We start from the raw sequence: 24,122 nt of genomic DNA, 5'->3' as shown, positions 1-24,122 counted from the left end.
AGAATGTGATAAAGGGAACTCTTTGGCAATTATGATGTCTGCACTCTCTGCTGGCATGCAGGAGATGGAAATGAAGTTGGGGACAGGGAAGGGAATTCTAATAGGCACCATGATATATACAATGAACGTCAAAATGTCCACGGAGAGAAAGACTTGTCAGGATAATCAGATTTTCCATAGCCACATAAAGACAGTAACATAGGCTCTAACCTTGTAAAGATGCTGCTGCTGCTCTTCTGACATCATCAGGTCATGGCTGTCCATCACTATGGATTCCATGTCAATCAGCCAATCCCAGAGCTCCTGGTATTCTGATTCAAAGTCCAAAAGGCTGGAAAGCAGAATTAAAAATGCATTATGCATTATATAAATAAAATATATATTTCTGAATGTATACTGGCCAGAAAAAGTAATTGCTTGTTATAGGAACATTAAACTTGAAACTAGTCAGCAAGATTTCATTAGGTTTGATTATAAGTAGATATCACAACATGATTAATAAATTAAGGTAATAATGCATCAGAGAGAGAGACATACTATACATCAGCTTATTCGATTTCAGCACTGGTCGCATGACAAGCAATAATTTGTCACTGTTTTAACATAGTGGACATAAATATATTTTGCAGAAAAGATTGACAAAGTTATTTAATACCTATTTCGTGTTTTAACTAGTTTAAAATTCTTCATTTCAATTTAGTCTTGAGCATCATTTCAATTAGATAGATGAGTATCAGCAAAGCAAGAGGGACAACAGCACTGAAGGCAAACTTGCAGTCAAAGGTTTTATTGGAAGATGAAAGTACATCAGGAAGGTTTTTTTTGGGCATGAGTGAGTATGCCAAAGCATTCAGAAGGCTGGATGCACCACTAGACAGGTAATCCCTATTGATATGTCCATTGCAAAGGTAAGGCCAAAAAGTCAAAGCAAGGAATTCTCAAAAAGGCAGCTATGTTAAAATTCAATAGGAGTTAATTAGATTTCAGCTAAATAAATCATTAGAATGAGGAGCTTAGAAGGATTAAAGCCATGTTCAGTTCAAAGCTGAGTGCCTGAGTTAAGCAAAGTACTGGGTTTACAACTCAGTATCAGCACTCCAATGCAGTGATAATTGTGGAAAGTTCATACTGCAACAAACCTTTGTGGAATTCTCAAGATTTACCAAAATGTAACTCTTGATGATGATCCTTATTTACACATAACATCAAATAATTTTTGTCATAAATTAAGAATTAAATTATGCTTTGGTATTACAGTGATGTCATTCAACAACAGTTAATGGAAAGAAAACATCTCCTTGAGGAGGATTTGTTGCCACATTCAAATGGATTCCAAAATCTGGCTCAATAGAACGTATCTGCGTTTAGCAGGGTGGAAAAAAAGAAATTTTGCTCTGCAGATCTACAAATAGCAGTTGTTTTTGCTATGATTTCGAAGAGCTATTCATTGGGCAAGAGCATTACTTCATGATGAATTTCACAGTCTTACATTTAGATTCTGTCTGAATAAACTGAAGCAGAATATTGGATTTATTGAGACTTACTACTTAAAAATATTCAAATTCAGGCTACAAATATTTTTATATTTTCTGAATGAATTGATTTTTCTTCAAATGTGTTCAAAAATATAGTTCCTACTTCATGTAGCTTAAGCGCACATATATTAAAATAAAATACATGCCCTCCTTTGTTCACACAATAAAATCGAATAAATTCAATTTATTTTACTTGGTTAATGCATAATCTGATGTATTGTAAATGACTGATAATTTTAAAATGGAATTATATAATTTTCTAAAGAAAATAATGTAATTGAAAACAAATCTCAAATTATATGTATGGTGTAATATCAATGTGTGCAATTCTGGTTGTCTCATTACAGAAAAAATGTGGAGGCTTAGGAAATGGTACAAAAGCTTGGCAGGATGCTGCCAAGTTTTGCAGGCATGAGCAATAAGGAGAGGTTAGGACAAATATAGGTTATTTTCTCTGGAGTGACAGGATGAGAGGAGACCAAATAGTTTATAAAATTGTGAGAAGCATGGATAGGGTAGACAGTCAAAATATTTTTTCCAATGTTAATATGTTAACATGTAGTCAAGGTGAGCAGGGGAAAATTTAAAGAATAAATTTTATCACTTTCTGCTGCATTTGAGTACCGGAGCTACTGACTTGACTTGCAAACCCATTAGTTTTTCAGGGCATTTTTTCTACTACAGAGGGTGTTAGGTGCCTAGAATGGGCAGTCAAGACCAGTGGTGGAAGCAGACATGATGGTTGTTTTTAAGAGCTTTTAGATAAACACATGAAGAATCAGGGTGGTGGTATATTGATCATTACAAGCAGAAGAGATTTTGTTTAATTTGGCATTGTGTTTGGCACAGACATCAAAATTTCAAAATTCTAAACAAATTTATTATCAAAGTAAATATGTGTTACCATCATTCATTTTCTTGCTGTACATAAACAGATAAAACCGACAAGCAACCAATGTGCAAACGAAGACAAACTGCGAATGAAAATGATATTGAAAACATGAATTGTAAAGAGTCCTTGAAAGTGAGTCTGAAGGCCATACAGTCAGTTTAGAGTAATGGCGAATAAGCTATCCACGCCAGTTCAGGAACCTGATGGTTGTAGGATAATAACTGTTCCTGAAGCTGGTGGCGTGGGACCTAACACTTCTGTGCTCCCAGCCTGATGGTAGTAGCAAGAAGAATCAGTTCCTGTGCTGTACCATTCTAGGTTCTATGTTACTTTTTAAAACGTGTTCTGTAAAACTTCTGCATTGCATGAATCACTTTACATGCCTTAGATTCTTTGCTGATGGTTTACAAGATTTGGAACATCATGGTGAAAGGGAGCAGAAGTTAATTTCACATCTCCTAGGATACTTAGGAGACCTTTTAAAACATTCTCTCCTTGACTAGTGTTCACTGACAGAGTCAAGACTAGACTTAACTGTGTTAGACATTGCAACGTATTGGCTTCCTGTCACTGTCTATGCTCACATTAGGAATGGGCAAGGTATTGAAGGGAAAATATAATTCCCTTCCTTATAAGTTCCCAGCTGAGCAATTCAGCACGAACAGCTAGAAAATTGAGGAAATTAACTTCACCATATAACAGAAAGAAAATTTTAATCATCTTGACCATTGTTTACAGATTTTCTTGTGGCTAGCTTAAGTAAATTTGGCTCAGCTGCAAGGGAGTTTGTCATCTCTTGGGAAACTGTGCAGCAGATAAAAGGTCCATTGCTCCAGTGTGTGCTGTTTGTAGGATGGTTTGCAGTATCTGCAAGTCCCTAATTTGCTTCCTTAATGAATCATTACCATCTTGAGCTCATCCCTTCTGATGATCCTGGGGGATAGTGTGAAATGTGGACTCTTTAGGATAAATGCCCATAGTTAATTTGCTTCCTTTGTAAAAGTTATCCAGCTTGCCTTCAACTTCCACGTATTCCTGTTCATAGAACTGTCTCTTGCTAAATGTTTGCAGGCAAGTTACATCTTAAAGGAACTCACAACAATCCCAAAGAATTTCACAGCAGGCACAGTACATTTACTTGTAATGCAGGAAAACAGAACACCTGAGTTGTTAAGCACATTGTGATAATAATGAGGAATAAGAATTCTGGAATGATCTTAAATCTATGACCAGCTGAAGAATGGGATGATTTTCCTGGTTGGAATTTTTGAGTGGAAATTTGAAGCATCTTTTCTCAGCAATATTGCTAAAATAATAGACTATTTGATTGCTTCAGACAAAATTTGAAGAGTTTCAAAGTTTGGTACCTAATCACTCCCTAGTTAGACATTTTGCTTAATTAATGCATTTCTCTTCTATAAGGGTTTTACACCAGTCTGTTAATGTTCGGAATAGCAACTTCACCCATGTTTCTTTGTCATGCAAATGGAACCAATTCTAAGGTGGATATACCTGACTGAGCTCAATTTTGAATTTAATGCACATCATACTACAGCTATAATTGGTATAACTAACATCAGTCACGAATACAGCTCCTACACTAATCCATACAGTTAGTAGTCGCTTTATACCACAACTTATGTATGCAGACATAGTCAAGAGGTTCAGTTGTTGTTCAAACCAAGCATCAGAATGGGAAGGATATATGATCGAAGTGACCTTGACCATGGAATGAGTGTTGGTGCTCGACGGGATTGTTTGAGTATCTCAGAAGCTGCTAAACTTCAGGGATTTTCATGCACAACAGTCTCTCAAGCTTACAGAGAACGGTATGAAAAACAGAAAACATCCAGTGAGCAGCAGTTCTGTGGGCAAAAATACCTTGTTCATGAGAAAGGTCGGGGGGAATGATCAGACTGGTTCAAGCTGACAGGCAGGCAAGAGTAACTTATGTAATGATGCATCACAGCAGTGGTGTGCAGAAGAGCATCTCTGAATGCACAACAAATTGAATCTTAAAGTGGATGGGTTACAGCAGCAGAAGATCATGAACATACACTCAGTGGCCAATTTGTTAGGCACAGGAGGTACCTAACAAGGTAGCCACTGAGTATAAATTTAGGGTGTTGGGCATGATTGAGCCAGGAGATTGTGCGTTTATGACTTGTTCCAGATATTTGATCATTGGCTAAAACTCCAGTGAAACACAAACTGTCCATGGTTGGGTGAGATATTTGTCTGCCGGATAAAGTATCACATATAGCTATTCAAAGATGAGCAAGGGAGTTCTATCTGTGATTCTGTCTAAAATGTATCTCAATCAGCTTCACTAAAGAATATGGTTGATATCATTTTTGTATTTTGTGGAGCTTGCTTCCTATAAAATTGGAGGCAGTGACACACACAAAATGCTGGAGGAACTCAGCAGGTCAGGCTGGAAATCCAAAGAAATGGAAATAGTTTCTGTATACCTGCATAACAACAGTGACTACACTTACAATGCACCAAATTACCTGTGAAATGTTTAGGACACACAGAAATGATGAAAAATATAAAACATGTGAAATAAATCTTCCTCTTTTTACAACTTTTCTGAGTCCCAATCTATTAAAACATCCAAACCCTCAAAACATTCAGTTTTCTTGTTCCCATAATGTAGTAAGTTATAAAGATGGGAAACCCAGGCACATGGGAGATGGAGCAAAATTAGTCCTTTACAACACATTTATTATGTTGTTTCTCCACACCAGAGGAATTCTTGTGGCAAGTGCATACAAAATATGTGATAATGCATATATGTTTTAGTTCTTTTTATTCAATTCATTCATGACGTTATGTAACACGTAAGGCTGATCCCTTGGAAATACTTATATTGTGATTGGGTTATGCAACCTGTGTTTTGTCTGTTGTCAAGATGCTGAATTATGAATCACTGAGGGTGGCAACAATAAAATTCTCTAAACTGTTAAAAAAAACACTGCTTTTTAGGGTTATTGTAGCACATTGAGGTTGTTGACATATACAAATTAAATAGAAGGTGCAAAAATAATAAACTCAGAAGATGTTTGTATGTATCAACACCACTTTCAAAGCCTTGGGTGCAGGAGCTAAGTTTGTCATCTGTTTTAACATGAACAAGCTTTAAAAATGAATTAGACCTGCTGTGGGTCACTGATAAATTGTGCTACGTAGTTTAGACATAAAGACTGACATATTTTACTGTGTGGTTAAGTACATTGACATAATGTTCATAAAATAAATAATGCAGTTCAACATAGATTAATTAAAGAAAAACTAAGTCATTTTGATACCTGTAAGTATCCAACCGATTGACTTTTGACATAGCAGCAAATTCTTGTTTCCGCTTGTTGCTGCTTGTATATTGTTCACTATAGAGCTTCAGTGACATCTGCTCCACGGCATCTCTTCGAGTTTCCAAGTTGATAAGCTGTATCTCTCCCTAGAAACAGAGTACATGTATCCAGTGAACATAAATAGTTTAGCATTCATCAAACAATTCAGGATTTTCTCTGCAATCTTATTCTCCAAGTCTGGGAGTTCAGATGCCATCCTTTGAGACTCCTGCTAGTATGTGGGCATTGCATCAATAAAAGGGCATAGAGAGATTTTTTCACAAAGTGAGTAATGTATTCTCTCTCCCTCGTGTGCTATTCAACTGTATAATTTTGTAGAATGCAGGCTCAAATTTAGCAAGATTCAAATGAAATGCAGTACTCAGTGGGTTAACAATTAAGGTTGCTTACAATTTCTTGTTTCCAAGGCCAAGTCAGGGCAAAGTGTGGGAGTGATTTTACAATGTTCAGAAGGCTGGTATTACAATACTATTCATTCAACTTTATGTCACCAGAGTTTCAAGGGTTTAGATCACTTAATTCCATCAGCACAGCTCTGTTGCATAGCACTGACTGTTGCAAATTATAGGCAGAAGCAATTTACAACAATCACCTTGTAGTCTATGACAGATATTTTTATGTAATCCCAGGTGCTTCCTCTGTTATTAATATTTTACCTGCAATGTTTTCCATTCTGTTTCAATTCTGTACTTTTAAAATCTAGCTTCAGACAGAAAGCCTTTTCCCAGCAGCATTCATTAACATTTTCAATTCAAACTGCATTCCATAACCTCTGTTCACAACACAATTAATTTATCCATATCCTGGGGTAATTCAGGACTTCTAGTCTAAGAAGTGGGTACAATGGTTTGCAGCATGAAAGCAAAACAAATTGCAGTTAAAATAATCAACATTAGTCCTTAAAAATCTTATTCCTGGTTTACTTAACATGTGAAAATGCAGCTGCTCATACTTTATAAGACGATTTGGCCAACTTTTAAGCTCAACTTCTCTCCCCAACTTTGTGGGATTTTATGTCCCAATTATTTTTGTTTTGTTTTGGATTTCTTCTCAGCTGCTGAGCATTATTCCAAATGAAACAATGGGAAGATAGTCACTTCCAGACTGCTGGCATTGACATGGTACGAGGGAGTATCATTCAGCCCAGTGAATCTACGCAGCTTTTCCGTAGAGCAGTCCAGACTGTTCTTCACCTTTCCTCGACCCCTCCTTCCCCCTCCCATCCCCACCATTTCCTGTGAACCTAAAAATTATATTCTCTCAATTTCTCTCAATTGTTTTCTCTCAATTCACCGGATTGATTCCTGGGATGGCAGGACTTTCATATGATGAAAGACTGGATCGACTAGGCTTATACTCATTGGAATGTAGAAGATTGAGGGGGGATCTTATTGAAACGTATAAAATTCTAAAGGGATTGGGCAGGCTAGATGCAGGAAGATTGTTCCTAATGTTGGGGAAGTCCAGAATGAGGGGTCACAGTTTAAGGATAAAGGGGAAGCCTTTTAGGACCGAGATGAGGAAAAACTTCTTCACACAGAGAGTGGTGAATCTGTGGAATTCTCTGCCACAGGAAACAGTTGAGGCCAGTTCATTGGCTATATTTAAGAGGGAGTTAGATATGGCCCTTGTGGCTAAAGGGATCAGAGGGTATGGAGAGAAGGCAGGTACAGGGTTCTGAGTTGGATGATCAGCCATGATCATATTGAATGGTGGTGCAGGCTCGAAGGGCCAAATGGCCTACTCCTGCGCCTATTTTCTATGTTTCTATTACATTCCAATTCTATTTGAAAAAAACATTGTTGATTATTCTTGTACCACCAGATTATTCAGTATAACCACTGAATACTGAAAAAGGGCTTTATCTCACATTCACCTGTCTCTTTTGTCCATCATTTTTGAATTTATTGTATGTTGCTTAGTCCTTGAACTATCCATTAACAGGAGTAGCTCCTAGCAATTTCTCCCAACTAAATCCACAATGATATTGGACACTGCTATCAAACTTGTTCACAACCTTTTATGCTCCAAGGACAGCCACAAATGTTGCAGCCTAACCTAATGAAATCCATCATCCATGAAACCTTCAATAAACCTCTTAATCCTCTCTATGACTGTTATGTTCTTCCTAAAGTGTGGTGATCAGAACTAGAGGTAATTCTATAGTTGTGATCTAACCATTATTTTACAAAGGTTCACAGAACCTTCATGCTTTTTGCCCTTTATTCCTTCATCAATGATTCCCAGGATCCCAATGCCCTCCCAACATGTCCTGCCACTATAAAGGTTCAATGTATGTACACACAAACACAGAAATTTCTGTTCCTATGCACCCTTGTGAAATGTGTCATTTAGTTTATGTTGCCTTTCCTAATTCTCTCCAGCAAAATGTTCCATTTGATATCCTTCTGTATTAAATTTTGCCTGTCACTTGTCTGCTCCCTCTGTTAACCTATTTATGTCATCTTGCAGTCAACAACTCTCCTCTTTATTTTTGTTTAGCTCACCACCTCCAAGTTTGGTGTCATCTGCAAATGTTAACAAGCACAGAAGCTACTTTAGGATCAACAAAGCCCATCTTTGCAGCAAACGGGTTAGTTTATTTTATTTGTTGATGTGGTTAAGGACATTGGCTAGCCTAACAAGGCTTACAATTTCCCCTTGCAATTAATGGGGCCCTGGTTTAGTATTTCTTCCATTGCAGTCTGACATTGCAGTACACCCTCATTATACACATACCTGTCTAGATCACATACAAGTTGTGAAGTAGACCTTTAAGGCATAATCTGTGACTCAAGACTGAGAGGGCAATCACACAGGGAAATGGGTAGATGGTAACCGATGATGATGATAATGACTGTGACAGAGCCCTGCATTCCAAACTGGAATCATAGACTATCAAATTGCAGTCCATGCTTGTGATGCCTCATAGTTTAAAAATAAAATTTCACCCGGAATGCTGAGAAAAAGATATTATAAGAAAGTAGGAAAAGTTGAGAAAAGAACCACATACTCAGACTAGATAATGGGGTTCATTTTGTGCTTTCCTACATTTAAAATAAATTATGAATTGTCCCTGGAGGACAAAATAGATTTTTGACTTACGGTATTTAATAATAGAATTATATTTGTCCATTGTATCATACTGGATAATATTACATCCCCACTTGGATCCATCCTTTTGTAAGCATTCACAAAGTGTGGGATTCAATGTCAAATACTGAATTTATTTCCATTATTTCAGAAAATGTAACACAATTGTCACCCAGCACATAGCTAATGCATATATTAAACTCTATGCAGAAATACTTAAAGAGTTCTAAAGTATGAGTGTATTTGTTTTCTGCCCAGATTCAAGCAGACAAACCAATTAACAGATCAAATTTTGCAATGCAAAGGCAAAAGTTTGAATGACATGAATCTCTTAAAGTAAGGGCTTAAGTATAAAAATGAATAGTGTGACAGCTCAAGTTTGATTTAAGATTTTTGCTTACTGGGGAGGCATAGCTCATATTTTTATGAATTAAATATTTAACAGCTCATAGAACAATATAATGAAAATAGCAAATCAGGTGAAGGCCCCAATTGCCAAGATCATGGCATTGTGAGTGGCTCTGCTGCACAGGGTGGCAGAGAAAAGAATGGAAGGGCTATAGTGACATGGCAGAGTTGGTGAACCTCTCAGAGAGTGTATGCCGAAATTGGCAATAATTTCTCTCACGTGCCATGTCAATTCTGAGCAGAGATTATCATTGATTAATGAATGTAACAATAATTATGAACTTTTTAAAAGATAAGCAGATGAGTCCCATTGCTTATTTATGTGTATTCATTGTTTTACTATTAATAAAGGTATATGAGACAAATTGAAATAAACAAAGTATTTTAGAAACCTGTTCAAAATTATTAATATTAATCTTTTTAAAAGATAATTGAAAAATAACATTTTCTACATACTATTGTTATAAATAAAATATGTTTATTACAAAAAGATAAATAATCACAGAGGCATTAAACTACATACAGTAGTTATCATTATTTTTACTGAATATCCAGTGTTCACTCACAAATGACAGAAGAAAGCAGAACAAAGGCAATAGCAACTGGCCCAACCATGTACTATACAAATACTGATGTGTACACCAGGTCTGTGAGGATTTCAAATCGCATCACCCACATTTTGTGTTCTCATAATTTGTCTATTTAGTTGGCGCCAAGCTGGCGTGAGATGTTTCCTGTAAAAACATCTCACTGTTCCTGAGTTATCAAGAAGAAGTCACTCTCTGCTTCAATCATTTGGTAGTAAAGATAATGAGATAATCATTGTGTATGTATCTTTATTACTCTGGATAGAGTTTGAAGAATTGAGGAGCGGCTCTGCATGCCACGTACCAGCAAATGTTTGTGCAAGCTATCTTGGGCACATGCCATAGGTTCACCACTCCTGTTGGGGGATTCCATGGTAAGGAAAATAGACAGGAGTTTCTATGGCCCCAAACAACACTCCCAGTTAGTGCATTGCCTCCTAAGTGCAAAGGGCAGGGATGTCTCAGAGAGGCGACGCAGGATCCTGGCAGGCGAGAGTGAACAGGCCATTGTTGTGATGCAGGTAGGTACTAATAATGTAGCAAAAAGTGGGATGAGGTCCTACAGGCTAAATTTAGGGAACTAAGAGACAAATTAAAAGGTAGCACCTCAATGGTGGTAATCGCAGGATTACTGTGCCATATGCTAGTCAGAGTAGGAATAGCAGAATAGATAGGATGAACATGTAGCTTGAGCAATGGTGAAGGAGGGAGGGGTTCAGATTCTTGGGGCATTGGAACCAGTTCTGGGAGAGGTGAGAGCAGCACAAACTGTATGGTCTACACTTGGGAAGGACAGGGATCAAAGTCCTAGGTGGTTTGTTTGCTGATGCCATTGGGGAGGGTCTAAATTAATATGGCAAGGGGATGGAAATCAAGGCAGAAAGACAGAGAGAAGCAATGCAGATACCAAAGCAAAAGTTAAAAAAGAGGAAATTAGGTGTAGAGCGAAGCTAAATGTTAGACACAAAGATTCCTAGATTCTAAAAGGACAATGAGTGAACAGACACTTTATCTGAATGCCCATTGTATTCAGTCAGTGAACTTGCAGCACAAATCAGTATTATGATTTAGTGGCCATTACGGAAACATATTTGAAGGGTGGAGATGATAGGAATAGGGAATTAGATATCCAGGGTATCATGTAATATAGAAAGATAGGCAGGAAGGTATGGGAGGCTGGGTGGTGTTTATAATTAAGGATGAGATTAAGATGAAAGTAAAATACAATGTAAAATCTAAAGAGCAAAATGTTGAGTCCATCTGGGTAGAGATTAGGAATAGTAAAGGGAAAAAAATCACTGGTAGGTGTTGCCTATAGGCCACCAAATAATAACATTAGTGGCAGAGGCAATAAACCAACAAGTATCTGATGTATATGAAAATGGAACAGCCACATAGGCACAATGCTGGAGGAACTCAGCAAGTCAGCCAGCATCAATGGAGGGGAATAAACAGTCAACTTTTCAGGCCAAGGCTTTTAACCAGGAATGGAAAACGAATGGGACAGAAACTAGAATAAGATCATGTCATCAGGTTGGAGGCTACCCAGACAGAATATGAAGTGTTGCTCCTCCAACCTGACTATGGCCTCATTGTGATGGTTGAGAAGACCATAGACAGATATTTTGGAATGGGAAAGGGAAGTTGAATTGAAATGGAACTTTCAATTTGACATCCTATTTCCATTCAGACAAGTCTCCATCAATTTCTCTAAACTCAGGTAAATTCTCTCCCATTCCCCTTCGCTATTTTTCCACTACCCATTCTGGTTACACTTCTCACTGCTTCTCTTCTCTTTACCAGCCCATCTTCCTCCTCTGGTGCCACTCCTCCTTCCCTTTCTTCCATGGTCAACGGTCCTCTCTTATCAAATTCCTTGTTCTTCAGCCCTTTACCTCTTCCACCTATCATCCTCCAAGCTTCTTGCTTCATCCTCCCCCTCCACCCACCCACCTACCCCTCAAATGCCAGTTTGTACTCCTTCCCCTCAAACCCCACCTTATTCTGTCTTCTACACCCTTCCTTTCCAGTCTTGATGAAGGGTTTCAGCCCAAAACATCAGCTGTTTATTTCCTTCCACAGATACTCTACGACTTGATGAGTTTCTCATTCCGTGTGTGCGTGCTTTGGATTTCCAACATCTACGGAATCTCTCGTGTTTAAGAATGGAAAGGCAGTTGTCATAGGGAACTTTATCTTACACATAGATTTGGTGTATCAAGTTGATGGATGCAGTCTTGAGGATGACTTCATAGAATGTATCTGTGATAGCTTTCTTGAACAGAATGTTAGTGAGGTTACAAGGGAAAATGTTATTTTAGATGTGGTCTTGTGCAATAAAGACAGGTAAAAATCAATGATCTTGCATTCAGTGATCTTCTTGGAAAGAGTGATCATGGTATGATTGAACTTCTCATACAAATGGAAGTGCAATAGTTTAATCTAAAACTAATATATTATTGCCTAACTAAGGGAGACTACAATGGAATGAGAGAAAAGTTGGCTAGTGTAAATTGGGAACACAGGCTACATGGTGGGACAGTTGAGGAACAGTGGAAGACCTTCAAAGAGATTTATCACAGTGCACACCAAGAGAATAGATCAATTAAGTGTAAGTGTATTAAGGGTGGGGAGAGCCAGCCTCGAATAACTACACAAGTAAAGGAAGGCATCAAACTATGAGGTCATACAAATTCACCAAGAGTACTGGAAAAACAGAAGATTGTGAAGACTTTAAAAAGCAACAAAGAGCTAAACAAGCAGGAAAGAAAGAAAAATTAGATTATAAAAGTAAACTAGCACAAAATATAAAAGCAGATAATAAAATTATATAAAGTGAAGAAGGTGGCTAAAGTGAATATGGGTCCCTTGGAAGATGAGAAGGAAAATTAATACTGGGTAATGTGGAAATAGCTGAAGCTTTGAATGACTATTTTGTGTCAATCTGTGTGGTGCAGGACATGTCTAGCATGCTAAAGAGAGATGTTATGGATGCAATGGGAGGTGAGGACCTCGATACAATCACTGTCACTAAAGAGGTAGTGATATGCAAACAAGTGGGTCTAAAGGTAAGAATCCCTGGTTGGTCATGGTGGGACGTATCCCTGGGTACTGATTGAAATTGAATGGTGGAAGCCATGTTGTTCAGTTGTTGAGTCCAACTCTTCGTGACCTCATGGACCATAGGGTCCATAGGGTTTTCGAGGCAAGATACGGAAGTAGTTTGCCAGGCCTTTCTTCTGAAGTCATGCTAGAACCATTTGAGATAATTTACCAGAATCCTCTGGATTCTGGATAGGTGCTGTGGATTTGAAGACAATCAATATCACTTCACTGTTTAAAAAGGATGTAGGCAAAAGATGGGTAACTATAGGCCGGTTAGTTTAATGTCTTTAGTTGGGAAAATGTGTGATGCTATCACCAAGGAAGAAATGAAAAATTATGACTCATCTGTTAGAAATCATTCCATCAGGTTGACACAGCATGGATTCAGGAAGGGAAGATGCTGTTTGACAATCATACCAGAGTTGTATGAGGATATAATGAACGCAGTGTATAGAGTGCAGTGAACAGGCAGATGTTATATAATTACACTTCCAGAATGTGTTCGATAAGGTGCCACAAAAAAGACTTATCCATAAGATAAGGATGCATGGAGTTGGAGGTAATGTAGTAACATGGATAGAGGATTGGTTCACCACCAGAAAGCAGAGAGTTGGGATGCATTGGTGTTTCTCTGGCTGGCAGTAGGTGGAGAATGGAGTGCTGCAGGGGTCAGTGCTAGTTCCAAAATTGTTCATGACCTACATTAATGATTTTGAAGATGAGACCAAGTGTAGCTTTTTTAAGTCTGCTGATGACACTAATTTGAGTAGAAAAGCAAATCGTGCAGAGGATACAGAGAATCTGCAGAGTGATATTGATAGATTAAGTGAGCGGGCAAGGGTCTGGTTGATGGAGTACAATATTGGTAAATGTGAAGCCATTCACCTTGGAAGGAAAAATAGAAGATCAGTTTATTATTTAAATGGTGAAAGGATGCAACATGCTGCTGTGCAGAGAGACTTGGAGTGCCAGTGCATGAACCTCAAAGGTCGATTTTCAGATGCACCAGGCTATCAAGAAGGCAGATGGAATGTTGACCTTCATTGTTAGAGGAATTGAATTTAAGATCAGGGAGGTTATGCTACAATCATACAGGGCACCTTGAGTACTGTGTGCAATTCTGACCATCTTACTTGAGGAGATATTGAGTTGCCTATATTCACTGGAATTCAGAAGAATGACAGGGGATCTTTTAGAAACATAGAATTGTGAAATAATTAATAGATAAGACAGAGACAGAAAAGTTGTTTCCATTGGTAGGTGAGACTACAATAAGGGGGTGTAGCCTCAAGATTCAGGACAGTAGATTTAGTACAGAGATGAGACAGAATTGCTTTTCTGTGTAATTCTCGCCAAAGAAGGCTACCACATTGAATATATTTAAGGCACAGTTGGATAGATTTTTGAACAGTAGGGAGTTAAGGGTTATGAGGAAAAGGCAGGCTGGTGGAGCTGAGTCCATGATCAGCCGTGGTCTCCATTGATGCTGCCTGGCCTGCTGAGTTCCTCTAACATATTGTATGTGTTGTTCAGCCATGATCTTAGTGAATGTTGAAGCTGGCTCAGTGGGCCAGATCCCCTACTTCTGTTCCTATTTCTTATCTTCTTCTCTTCCTATTAAATAGTACAGTATTATGGAATTCATTCTACTTGCCTAGATGAGTGTAGCTCTACCATTACTCAAGAAGTTCCTCATTACCCAGCATTAATTGTGCTTCATTAACACCACGATCACCATTCTGAAAATTTACTCCTCCACCAGCACTACACTGTAGCTACAGTGTATGCCACCCACATGTACTTTTGCATCCAACCAAGATTTTCCAACAGCACATCTAGCTCCAGTATCATTACTTCCACAACTCCCTCTTCATCATCTTGTTCCACATCTCATGCCCTCCAGCCACTAGCAAGGGCTAATTCCACATAATTGCCATTTGGAAATGATCGTATAATAGCTGTAACAGAAGGAGGTTTCCTTGACATTTCTTGTGCTTTTCAAAAATTTAGCACTGTACCCTCAAAGCAATGTGTGCACGGTTGATGACTGCTTTGGACCACTGGGGAGACTACTCTCTTCCACAACTCTTGCATGAATGCCATCAGCTGCTCTCCAGTGAAGGAAGCAGAAGGGAACCTGCAGAATAGAGTGGACACCAACACTAAAGGAAGCATACACTAGAAACTCAATACTAATTGGCACTCGTAGTCACAAATTCATTTGAATTAAACTTGGCAGATGTGAGGCTGAAAAGGAAGGCTGCTATTAGGTAATTATGGTTTTATAGTTATGAAAGTTTAAACCAAAATATAAGGCACTTATTCCTCTGTAGAACTCCTTAGTCCACACATCGGTGCCATTTCCAACAAAATAAATTATTTCCTTACATTTCCATTCCATATGCAAACTACTAAATGTCATATCTATAGAATCTGCATGCAATTAATAAATTCATGCTAGGCTAGCTAATTTAAAATTTCCAGTCCAAAAGCCTGGCTACCCAAAGTGAGTCAGTATGGTATCAAAGTCATTGCTTCAAAGAGAATTGCACCCACAAAAAAAAGAGAAAAATGCAGAGCACATATTGGTCACATCTACTGCAGTGAGATCCCTGCTTTCTGAGATTGGCTCAAAACTAACACAGTGCACTGATGCAGAATAAAATCAATCTTAAGTTCAACTGATTGATGAATATTTACTTCTGTCTCCAGAGTTTTGGGTTCAGATTTGAAATCTGCTGAATCATGTCATTTATTTTGTGTGTATGCCAATACCAATTTACTATCTGCAAGGAAATTCCTGAACTGGAAGTCCCTTGTGGATTCTCTGTTGGATATTCTGTCAATCAGAAAAGGTATGTAAAGCACTGCCTGTAGGAACCATTATCATTTACTATTCATACCCTGTTCTGTATGCTCACAATGAATTTTCTGATTGCTGTAAGCTCTACATGTACTCTAGTGATAGCATATGTAAACATCAATCATTCATACATCATTGAAGATTACAGTGGTATGTCAGTCAATTGTATAGTTAAGTATACTCTTCTAAGATCTGTCAATAATTACAGATATTCTGCCTCATATTAAAGAATTGAATGTTAAAAGTTTATGGCATGAAGTAGAGATGCATCTGTCTTTCAAAATCAACACAGAGAATATTATATGAAATTAAGATTTTAGAAATAAGTAAAAGCTTTTAAATCAAATCAATTATTTTAAACCTTTCATGGTTTATAAAGGCACAATAGCAACTCCTTCCTGGGCATTGTAATAGACAGATACAGTTTAAAAGGATTTCCCTGCTCAAGTGTTTTGAATAAAACTGTAATAAATTTCTAAATGTTTTCGCTCTTTGTAGAGTTTGAAGCAATGAATAATAAATCTTCAAATGTACTTTAAAGCTAACGGGAAAAAAAAGGATTTGAAGAAAAACTCTCTAGGAGTTAAGCAAACAGGAAAGGACTATATCAGAAACAGATGGTCAGTATTACATATATTTTTCAGGGCAAAATTGAAAAAAATCCATGCCTCCAGTGACAAGCATTAATAAACTCTTCAGAATTTTAAAATTACAGGCTTGCATTTAATATATGCATTAGAAATATATGCAAAAGATGATTAAGAAACAATATGGTTGAATGTTAAATTCAAATTATGGAAAACTCATAACAACTGCAGCCTCAATTGAGATATTTGGAAGATTAAAGGCCATTGCTTTAGGCAGGTGTTACACAAAATTCCATTAATACATGTAATTAACATTGGCCTAAGCTTTAATGAACATGCAAACCTTAATTAGCAATGTATTAGATGACACGTAAAAAGCTGATCATAATGTCAGAACCAAAATTTGTAAGCTGAGATTGTACTGAAAATAAAAAAAAGTTCTATTTCCTAAAACATATCTTAAATTGGCACAAGATTTGTTATGGCTACTGAGAAGTGAACACTGTTTTTGGAACATTTAACAGGAATCCATAATCCTAACTAGTGTCACTCTTTATGAATTCACAATATGACTGCAAAACACATTGAAACTGATTCTGCACTGTACATATAAAATCCCTTCACTTTGGTAAACAGAAAATATTTAATAAGCTTATTAAGTATGCTACTTTTTAAAATGAAAATTGGGACCATTAGTGAAGCACTCTTCGCAATAAAGCACACTGCACTATTTAACTGTTGCCAGAAGAGTAAATTACAATTTTACACCATAATGCTTGCACATTCTTGAAGTCTACTAAAGGTAGTGATAATCTTTTACCTTTTATACCATAATAGACTAAATCTATCAGTTTAACATAGAATAAAATGATGGCTATGGGGAAGGAGAATTATAACTAAGACAGTGAAAATTATTGATTTTAAACAGTTCCAGTACATTAATAGGGAGAGTAATTGCAGAAAATTGATGTTAATATCTGGTCATAAGTGACAAAGGAACTGTTGTGAAAGATCAGAGTGAAATTCTGAACAAACAGATACACTTTATTGACTAGGTAGAAGGAATAATGAAGTTATGCAAGAAAAAAAGACAACAGAAAATTGTTTTCAAAATGTCAAGCCGACTTCAAGTAGCACACACCATGAGCCCTTACAACATATTAAACACAAAATACATGGACGATTACATATTTCTAGTAATACTACAATCAGTTTTACTTCTGCTGGGATAGCCTATTGAAAAATGTTTTGTTTAATTCTGAAACAATGAAATATTAATACTAGTAATGAAGATGTTCTTTGATCTGTATGTTATGTCTCAGAATCATTTCCGATACATTTGTTATAATAGCGGGTGCCTACATCTTCTGAAAATCTCATCTCAGTGGTTTAAACATCAGGAATTTTTGCTTCAGTTATTAAACCATGAAAAACTTACAAAATAAATCAATTAATGATGTGTTGTCTGCATTTACCATTGTCTTGGATTCATAAATGAAAAACTGGAAATCCCTCTAAAAATGTTAAATTCTCTAAGTTTATTTTAATGTTGCATCTGTCAGTGGCTAAGTGGTCTTGACATGCAGTTTGTTTGTTTGCTTTTCTTTTCTGTCTAATAATCTACCTTCAAAGTTCCTGTCAGGTAAATGACCTTGTATTTCATTAACGGATAATTAAATGGATTTATTCCACTAACGGCTTTAATTAAAATGCTAGAAATATTGATTACCCCTATCATCCTTATTCCCAAGGATGAAAAAGGTTCCAAGAGTGTTTATTTAGAAACAGCGAAGAATTAAATTAGATTGAATCTCTGGGAGACCAAAAGAAATGTAATACCTTCCTGTACTTCAAGCAGAAAATGAGATTTTGCTTCTTTGTTAAAACATATAATTTTCTTTAACAACAAGTACTGTTTATTTTAATATCATCAGGGAGCTGTTTTAAATAAATGTAAATAAGCTGTCATGGTAACAAACCTAGCACCTTGATATACAGGTATGAACATTACGAACCTGTGATTCCTATCCCACGGCAATAAAGCTGTACAAATCAAACAAAACAGAATATCAACAACCTGTGCTCTTTTCTGTGCGCTGTCCAGATTTAGAACAAATAGCCCATTAATGTGGTCATAACATGCACCATTTTTTGAAACTGAATACTTATGACTTCTTTATTTGTTTCCTGACAAATGTGTGAGTAATGTTGCAACAAGAGAAGCTTTCACAAGAGCATATAAAGCTTCCACCTTGCTCATCATCACACTGCAACATCTCCTGAACAATAGACTAGCTGTGTTATAAGGAAAATGTATCTAGAGGGCATACATTAGAATTTTTAGATTGGCTGAGGTAGGAAACAAAGATGTATGGAGCTATCATGTCATCCCCATAATGTCCCCTAAGGAGGGTTAACACATGTGCTTTCTTTAAATCTTCTTCAACCTACTGGGCATGTTCCATCTGGGTAATGCTGGGCTATTTTAAAGGAAATGTTTTGTGACAATCAGATCATTTTCCCTTTTAGGGGTGAGGTTGGCTCAACACCCTTATTGTACGTCTGCCTGAGGGACCAGACACAAGGTTTTCTAAATTTCATTAAAAGCATAATTGACTCTTAACCCTTGAAGCTTCACTCACAGCATTTGTTGCAATAACCACAGGGTGTCTGGTTTACTCTACACAGTAAGGATTCAAACCCTTTTGGCTAAAGCTACTATAACAGAATTCGCTTTCTGAAATTTAATTTGAAGTGTGGTTTAAAGGTTTGAGAGTGAACTCTCAAGAATTTGTAAAGTTCCAAAATGTATGACAAAATCAAAGAAATATTTCACATGTTAATCTAATGGCAGATTCTATAAATCAATATGATTACTCAGAGAATGACATAGAAATTTGATATCAATTTCCATCAAATACAGTGAAGAAATATGATTGTGAGTGTTACTCTCTCATTCATCTTCTGCAAGCAAGATCCGGCTGCTGCGAATCCAACATCCTACCCCACTCTTCCCATTCCCACTCCTTGGAACCATATTTAAAATTAGGTGCCATTCACAAGAGGAAGAAGCAATTGCATATTCATGTCCTGACACTCCATGTCAAAGTGCATTCAAGGTTTCATCCCATTATTAAAACATCAGCATTACTCATAAATAAGGCTGAAGCGTACAGCTCAGTATGCTGAATGAAAATATCTCTCTGTGTTTATGAAATAATTCTGTGATCAAAACTGATCCATTTTCTTTCCAGAAGAACTGATGCAGCAGTTTACTGTGCTACCATATATTGGTCAGGTTGTAGGTGTACAGAAACCTACAGTTGCATTCCATTCTCTTGGCAGAAATATTGACATTGTCCTTGATAGGGCATGAGAAATGCTAATGGAATTGAATTATTATTGTAATTCAATTTTTTACTTCAAATAGTATTAATTTTGACATTGACTGGGAGTAGTATTATGTCAACCTACACAGTATGAGAAAGATCATTAAAGCAAACATTCCATCAAATAATTACGAAGCAAGATTATTGGGAAACAAGATAGAAGAGTCATTGTTCATAAGTTGACCCTTTTTGAGGTTAAACGGTCATTTAAGGTAGCACGGAAAATCATGGAGGAATGATTAGATGATATATTTCCTAGATTTTACTGAATTGATGAACCAAAAGGATGAGTGGATGAGGAAAAGAAATGAAACTTTGCAATCTGTAGTCATACCATTCAATAATAATAAGAGATGGATTTCTAAACTAGCTCACCAAAATAACAAATGGTAATTTTTCAAAACCAGACTAAGACCATCTGAGAACTGTCACTAAACCTGCTGAACCACAGGATTGAAAGAAGCTACAGAAAGTTGTAAAATTAGTCAGCTCCATCTCAGGTACTAGCCTCCATAGTGTCCAAGACATCTTCAAGGAGCGGTGCCTCAGAGATGCAGTGCCCATCATTAAAGACCCCATCACCTATGACATGGCCTCTTCTCATTGTTACTGTCAGGAAGGAGGTACAGAAGCCTGAAGGCACACACTCAGTGATTCAAGAACAGTTTTCACCTCTCTGCCATTCATTTGCTAAATGGACATTAAACATGTAAACACTACCGCATTTAAAAAATATATTATTTCTGTTTTTGCACTATTTTAAATCTAACTATTTAATATATATATTTATTGTAATTGATTACTTATGTTTTTCCATCTAGTATTATCATGTATTGCATTGTACTTCTGCCACTAAGTTAACACATTTCATGACATATGCTGGTGATATTAAACCTGATTCTGACACGAGCGGTGTTGTTTAGCAAACTATTCTTTACCTCCCAGTGTTTGAAAGATAGTTCTCTGACATTTTCCAAAACCATGTTCTGGACGAGAATACCACCACTGACATTAGGTGACCTTCTCTCAGTCACTCACACCAGTTTCTCTGAAAGTCTCTGTTCCAAAATGGGCAAGCTCATAGTTCTCAAAACTTCAAAGTTCATTTATCTTCTTCCCAACACTAACAAGTAGGATTTTCATGGTGTAGCCACAGTTTCAACATAATTTCACAGAACACATTTCTTTCTATTTTAGTTCTCTTCATTCTCCCATGTCTACTGTCTACTACAAGGAGTAGTGGATACAGCCTAGTCCTTCACAGGTAAAGCCCACCGCACTACTGAGCACATCTCCATGGAGCGCTGTCGCAGAAAAACAGCATCCATCATCAAGGACCCCCACTATCTTTTCTCATCGCTGCCATCAGGAAACAGGTACAGGAGCCTCAGAACCCATACCAGGAACAATTATTACCCATCAACCATCAGGGCACATGAACCAGAGGGAACATGTACCATTGTGCTGAGAAGGGGGGAGGTGTTATGAGTGATTGCCTTGGATGTTTTTATTCTGATCACGAGACCCTGTTGGATATTGGTAATGTAGGATATTGGTAATGTAGGTTAATGCAAGTCAAGTTGACAGGTTCATTGGTAAGACTGGCGGTGGGGGAGCTGCATTGCCTTGGTTGTGGTGAGGACTAGTCTTAATCCTAGGCCGAGACCACAGTGCTGCCTGCGGCCTCACCCAGGGGAGGAGACACAAAGGTGGTGCTGTTCTCCTGTGTTAGCTCGTAGCTGCCCTCGATTGTTCATTCAGTGGAAGAGCAAGCTGGACCAGGACAATTTATCATCAATCTAGTCATGCCACATAGGGACTTGGCTACATTTTTTTTTCTCTTTATGACTATGTTTCTTTTTCTGAAATCATAACCATGTGCTATGTGTAGTTGGTAATCTGTTTTGCACCTTGGCCCCAGAGGAATAGTGTTTTGTTTGGCTATATTCATGTATTCTCTAAGAGGACCACAGCCTTGTCATTAGGGTTTGGAAGCTTGCATGCCTCAATGACCCATAGAATGCTTTGGCCCTTGGTAGAGTCACCATGTCAAACAAGTCAAAGGGTAGAGGCCAGACTAAGAGTGGTCCACCAGTCCTCCAGGTTCAAGGGTTCTGTGCAGGGCTACAACCTGAGCTGAACCCCTAAATCTTCTATATCTGTGACAGACAGAGGTGGAGGACTTTCATTGCTGCCCTAAATGCCAGCGACATAATGGGCAAGCACATATTCATGTATGGTTGAATGATAATTAGACTTGAATTTGAACTTGAACTTCACTAAAACCAACACTGAACTGTTTCCACAATCTATTGACTAACTTTCAAGGTCTCTTCATCTCATGTTTTCTATATATATTTATTGCTTATTTACAAACCCCATTTCCAGAAAAGTTGGGATATTTTCCAAAATGCATTAAAAACAAAAATCTGTGATATGTTAATACACGTGAACCTTTATTTAACTGACAAAAGTACAAAGAAAAGATTTTCAATAGTTTTACTGACCAACTTAATTGTATTTTGTAAACATACACAAATTTAGAATTTGATGGCTGCAACACACTCAACAAAAGTTGGGACAGAGGCATGTTTACCATTGTGTTACATCACCTTTCCTTTTAATAACACTTTTTAATCATTTTGGAACTGAGGATACTAATTGTAGTAGATTTGCAATTGGAAATTTTGTCCATTATTGCTTGATATAAGACTTTAGCTGCTCAACAGTCCGTGGTCTCCCTTGTCTGATTCTCCACTTCATGATGCGCCATACATTTTCAATAGGAGATAGATCTGGACTGGCAGCAGGCCAGTCAAGCACACACACTCTGTGTCTACAAAGCCACGCTGTTGTAGCCCCTGCAGAATGTGGTCTGGCATGGTCCTGCTGAAATAAGCATGGACGTCCCAGGAAGAGACGTCGCCTTGATGGCAACATATGTCTCTCTAAAATCCTAATATGCGCCTCAGAGTCAATGGTACCTTCACATACATGCAACTCACCCATGTCGTGGGCACTGATGCACCCCCATGCCATCACAGATGCTGGCTTTTGTACCTTTCGCTGATAACAATCTGGATGGTCGTTTTCATCTTTGGCACAGAGAACTTGATGCCCGTTTTTTCCGAAAACTAGCTGAAATGTGGACTCATCTGACCACAGCGCACGGTTCCACAGTCTTTCGGTCCATCTGAGATGAGCTCGGGCCCAGAGAACTCGCCGGCGTTTCTGAATAGAGTTGATGTATGGCTTCCTCCTTGCATAATACAGTTTCAAGTTGCATTTCTGGATGCAGCGACGGACTGTGTTGAGTGACAATGATTTTCCGAAGTACCCCCGAGCCCAGGTGGCTATAATCGTCACAGTAGCATGATGGTTTCTTAGGCAGAACCGCCTGAGGGCTCGAAGATCACCCGCATTCAACAATGGTTTCCAACCTTGCCCTTTACGCACTGGGATGTCTCTGAATTCTCTGAATCTTTTCACAATATTATGTACTGTAGATGTTGAAAGACCTAAATTCTCTGCAATCTTGCCCATTTTAACTCTGCAATTTTAACTCTGTCCCAACTTTTGTTGAGTGTGTTGCAGCCATCAAATTCTAAATTTGTGTATATTTACAAAATACAATTAAGTTGGTCAGTAAAACTATTGAAAATCTTTTCTTTGTACTTTCGTCAGTTAAATAAAGGTTCACGTGAATTAACATATCACAGATTTTTGTTTTTATTGCATTTTGGAAAATATCCCAACTTTTCTGGAAATGGGGTTTGTATTTATTTGTAATATTTATTTTGCTCTCTTTTTGTTCTTTTGTATTTTCTGTGAATCCCCGTGATAAAATTAATCTTAGGGTTATATATGGTGACATATATGTACTTTGATAATAAATATACTTTGAACTTTCTCACTTACATCTGAGTCAACTCTGATACTTTTTTCCATGAATTCAGTTTCTTGTTCCTAATGTGTAACTTTGACCATGGATGTCCAATCCCTCCACACCTCCAACTATACCTAAGGGTCCATCAATTTCTCATCAACACAAATCCAAACTAGCCCCCCTTCCCTTAACCACGGCCCTTCTTCACCTGGCTAAACTCATTCTCCCATGAAATAGCTTCTCCAATATGTGGATTGTCTTTGTTTTATTTATGTACTTTACTGGTTTTTACTCCTGCTCCCAGGCAGAAATCAAAATTTTCATCACCTTTGTTGCCAAATTCTACCCTGCTCTTATGTTCATGTGATTTGTGTTTGATTCTTCCCGTCCCTTTCTCAACATC

The 24,122-nt window shown here is 37.6% G+C and overlaps 1 protein-coding gene across 5 annotated transcripts in view; it reads right to left on the bottom strand.

Moving 5' to 3' along the window:
- Positions 1–24,122, bottom strand: part of akap6 (A kinase (PRKA) anchor protein 6) — a 349,373-nt gene that overhangs the window by 126,367 nt on the left and 198,884 nt on the right. For all 5 annotated transcript variants that reach the window (XM_072267349.1, XM_072267339.1, XM_072267358.1 and 2 more), the window contains 2 exons: positions 5,739–5,887; positions 211–331 (listed from right to left, as the gene is read on the bottom strand). In XM_072267349.1, the coding sequence (XP_072123450.1) occupies positions 211–331; positions 5,739–5,887 (270 nt within the window). The remainder of the gene's footprint in view (positions 1–210; positions 332–5,738; positions 5,888–24,122) is intronic.

The sequence above is a fragment of the Mobula birostris genome, chromosome 1, assembly GCF_030028105.1.
Source record: "Mobula birostris isolate sMobBir1 chromosome 1, sMobBir1.hap1, whole genome shotgun sequence".
NCBI lineage: Eukaryota > Metazoa > Chordata > Chondrichthyes > Myliobatiformes > Myliobatidae > Mobula > Mobula birostris.
The sequence above is the reverse complement of the archived record's forward strand: the minus strand, read 5'-3'. Positions and strand labels throughout refer to the sequence as shown.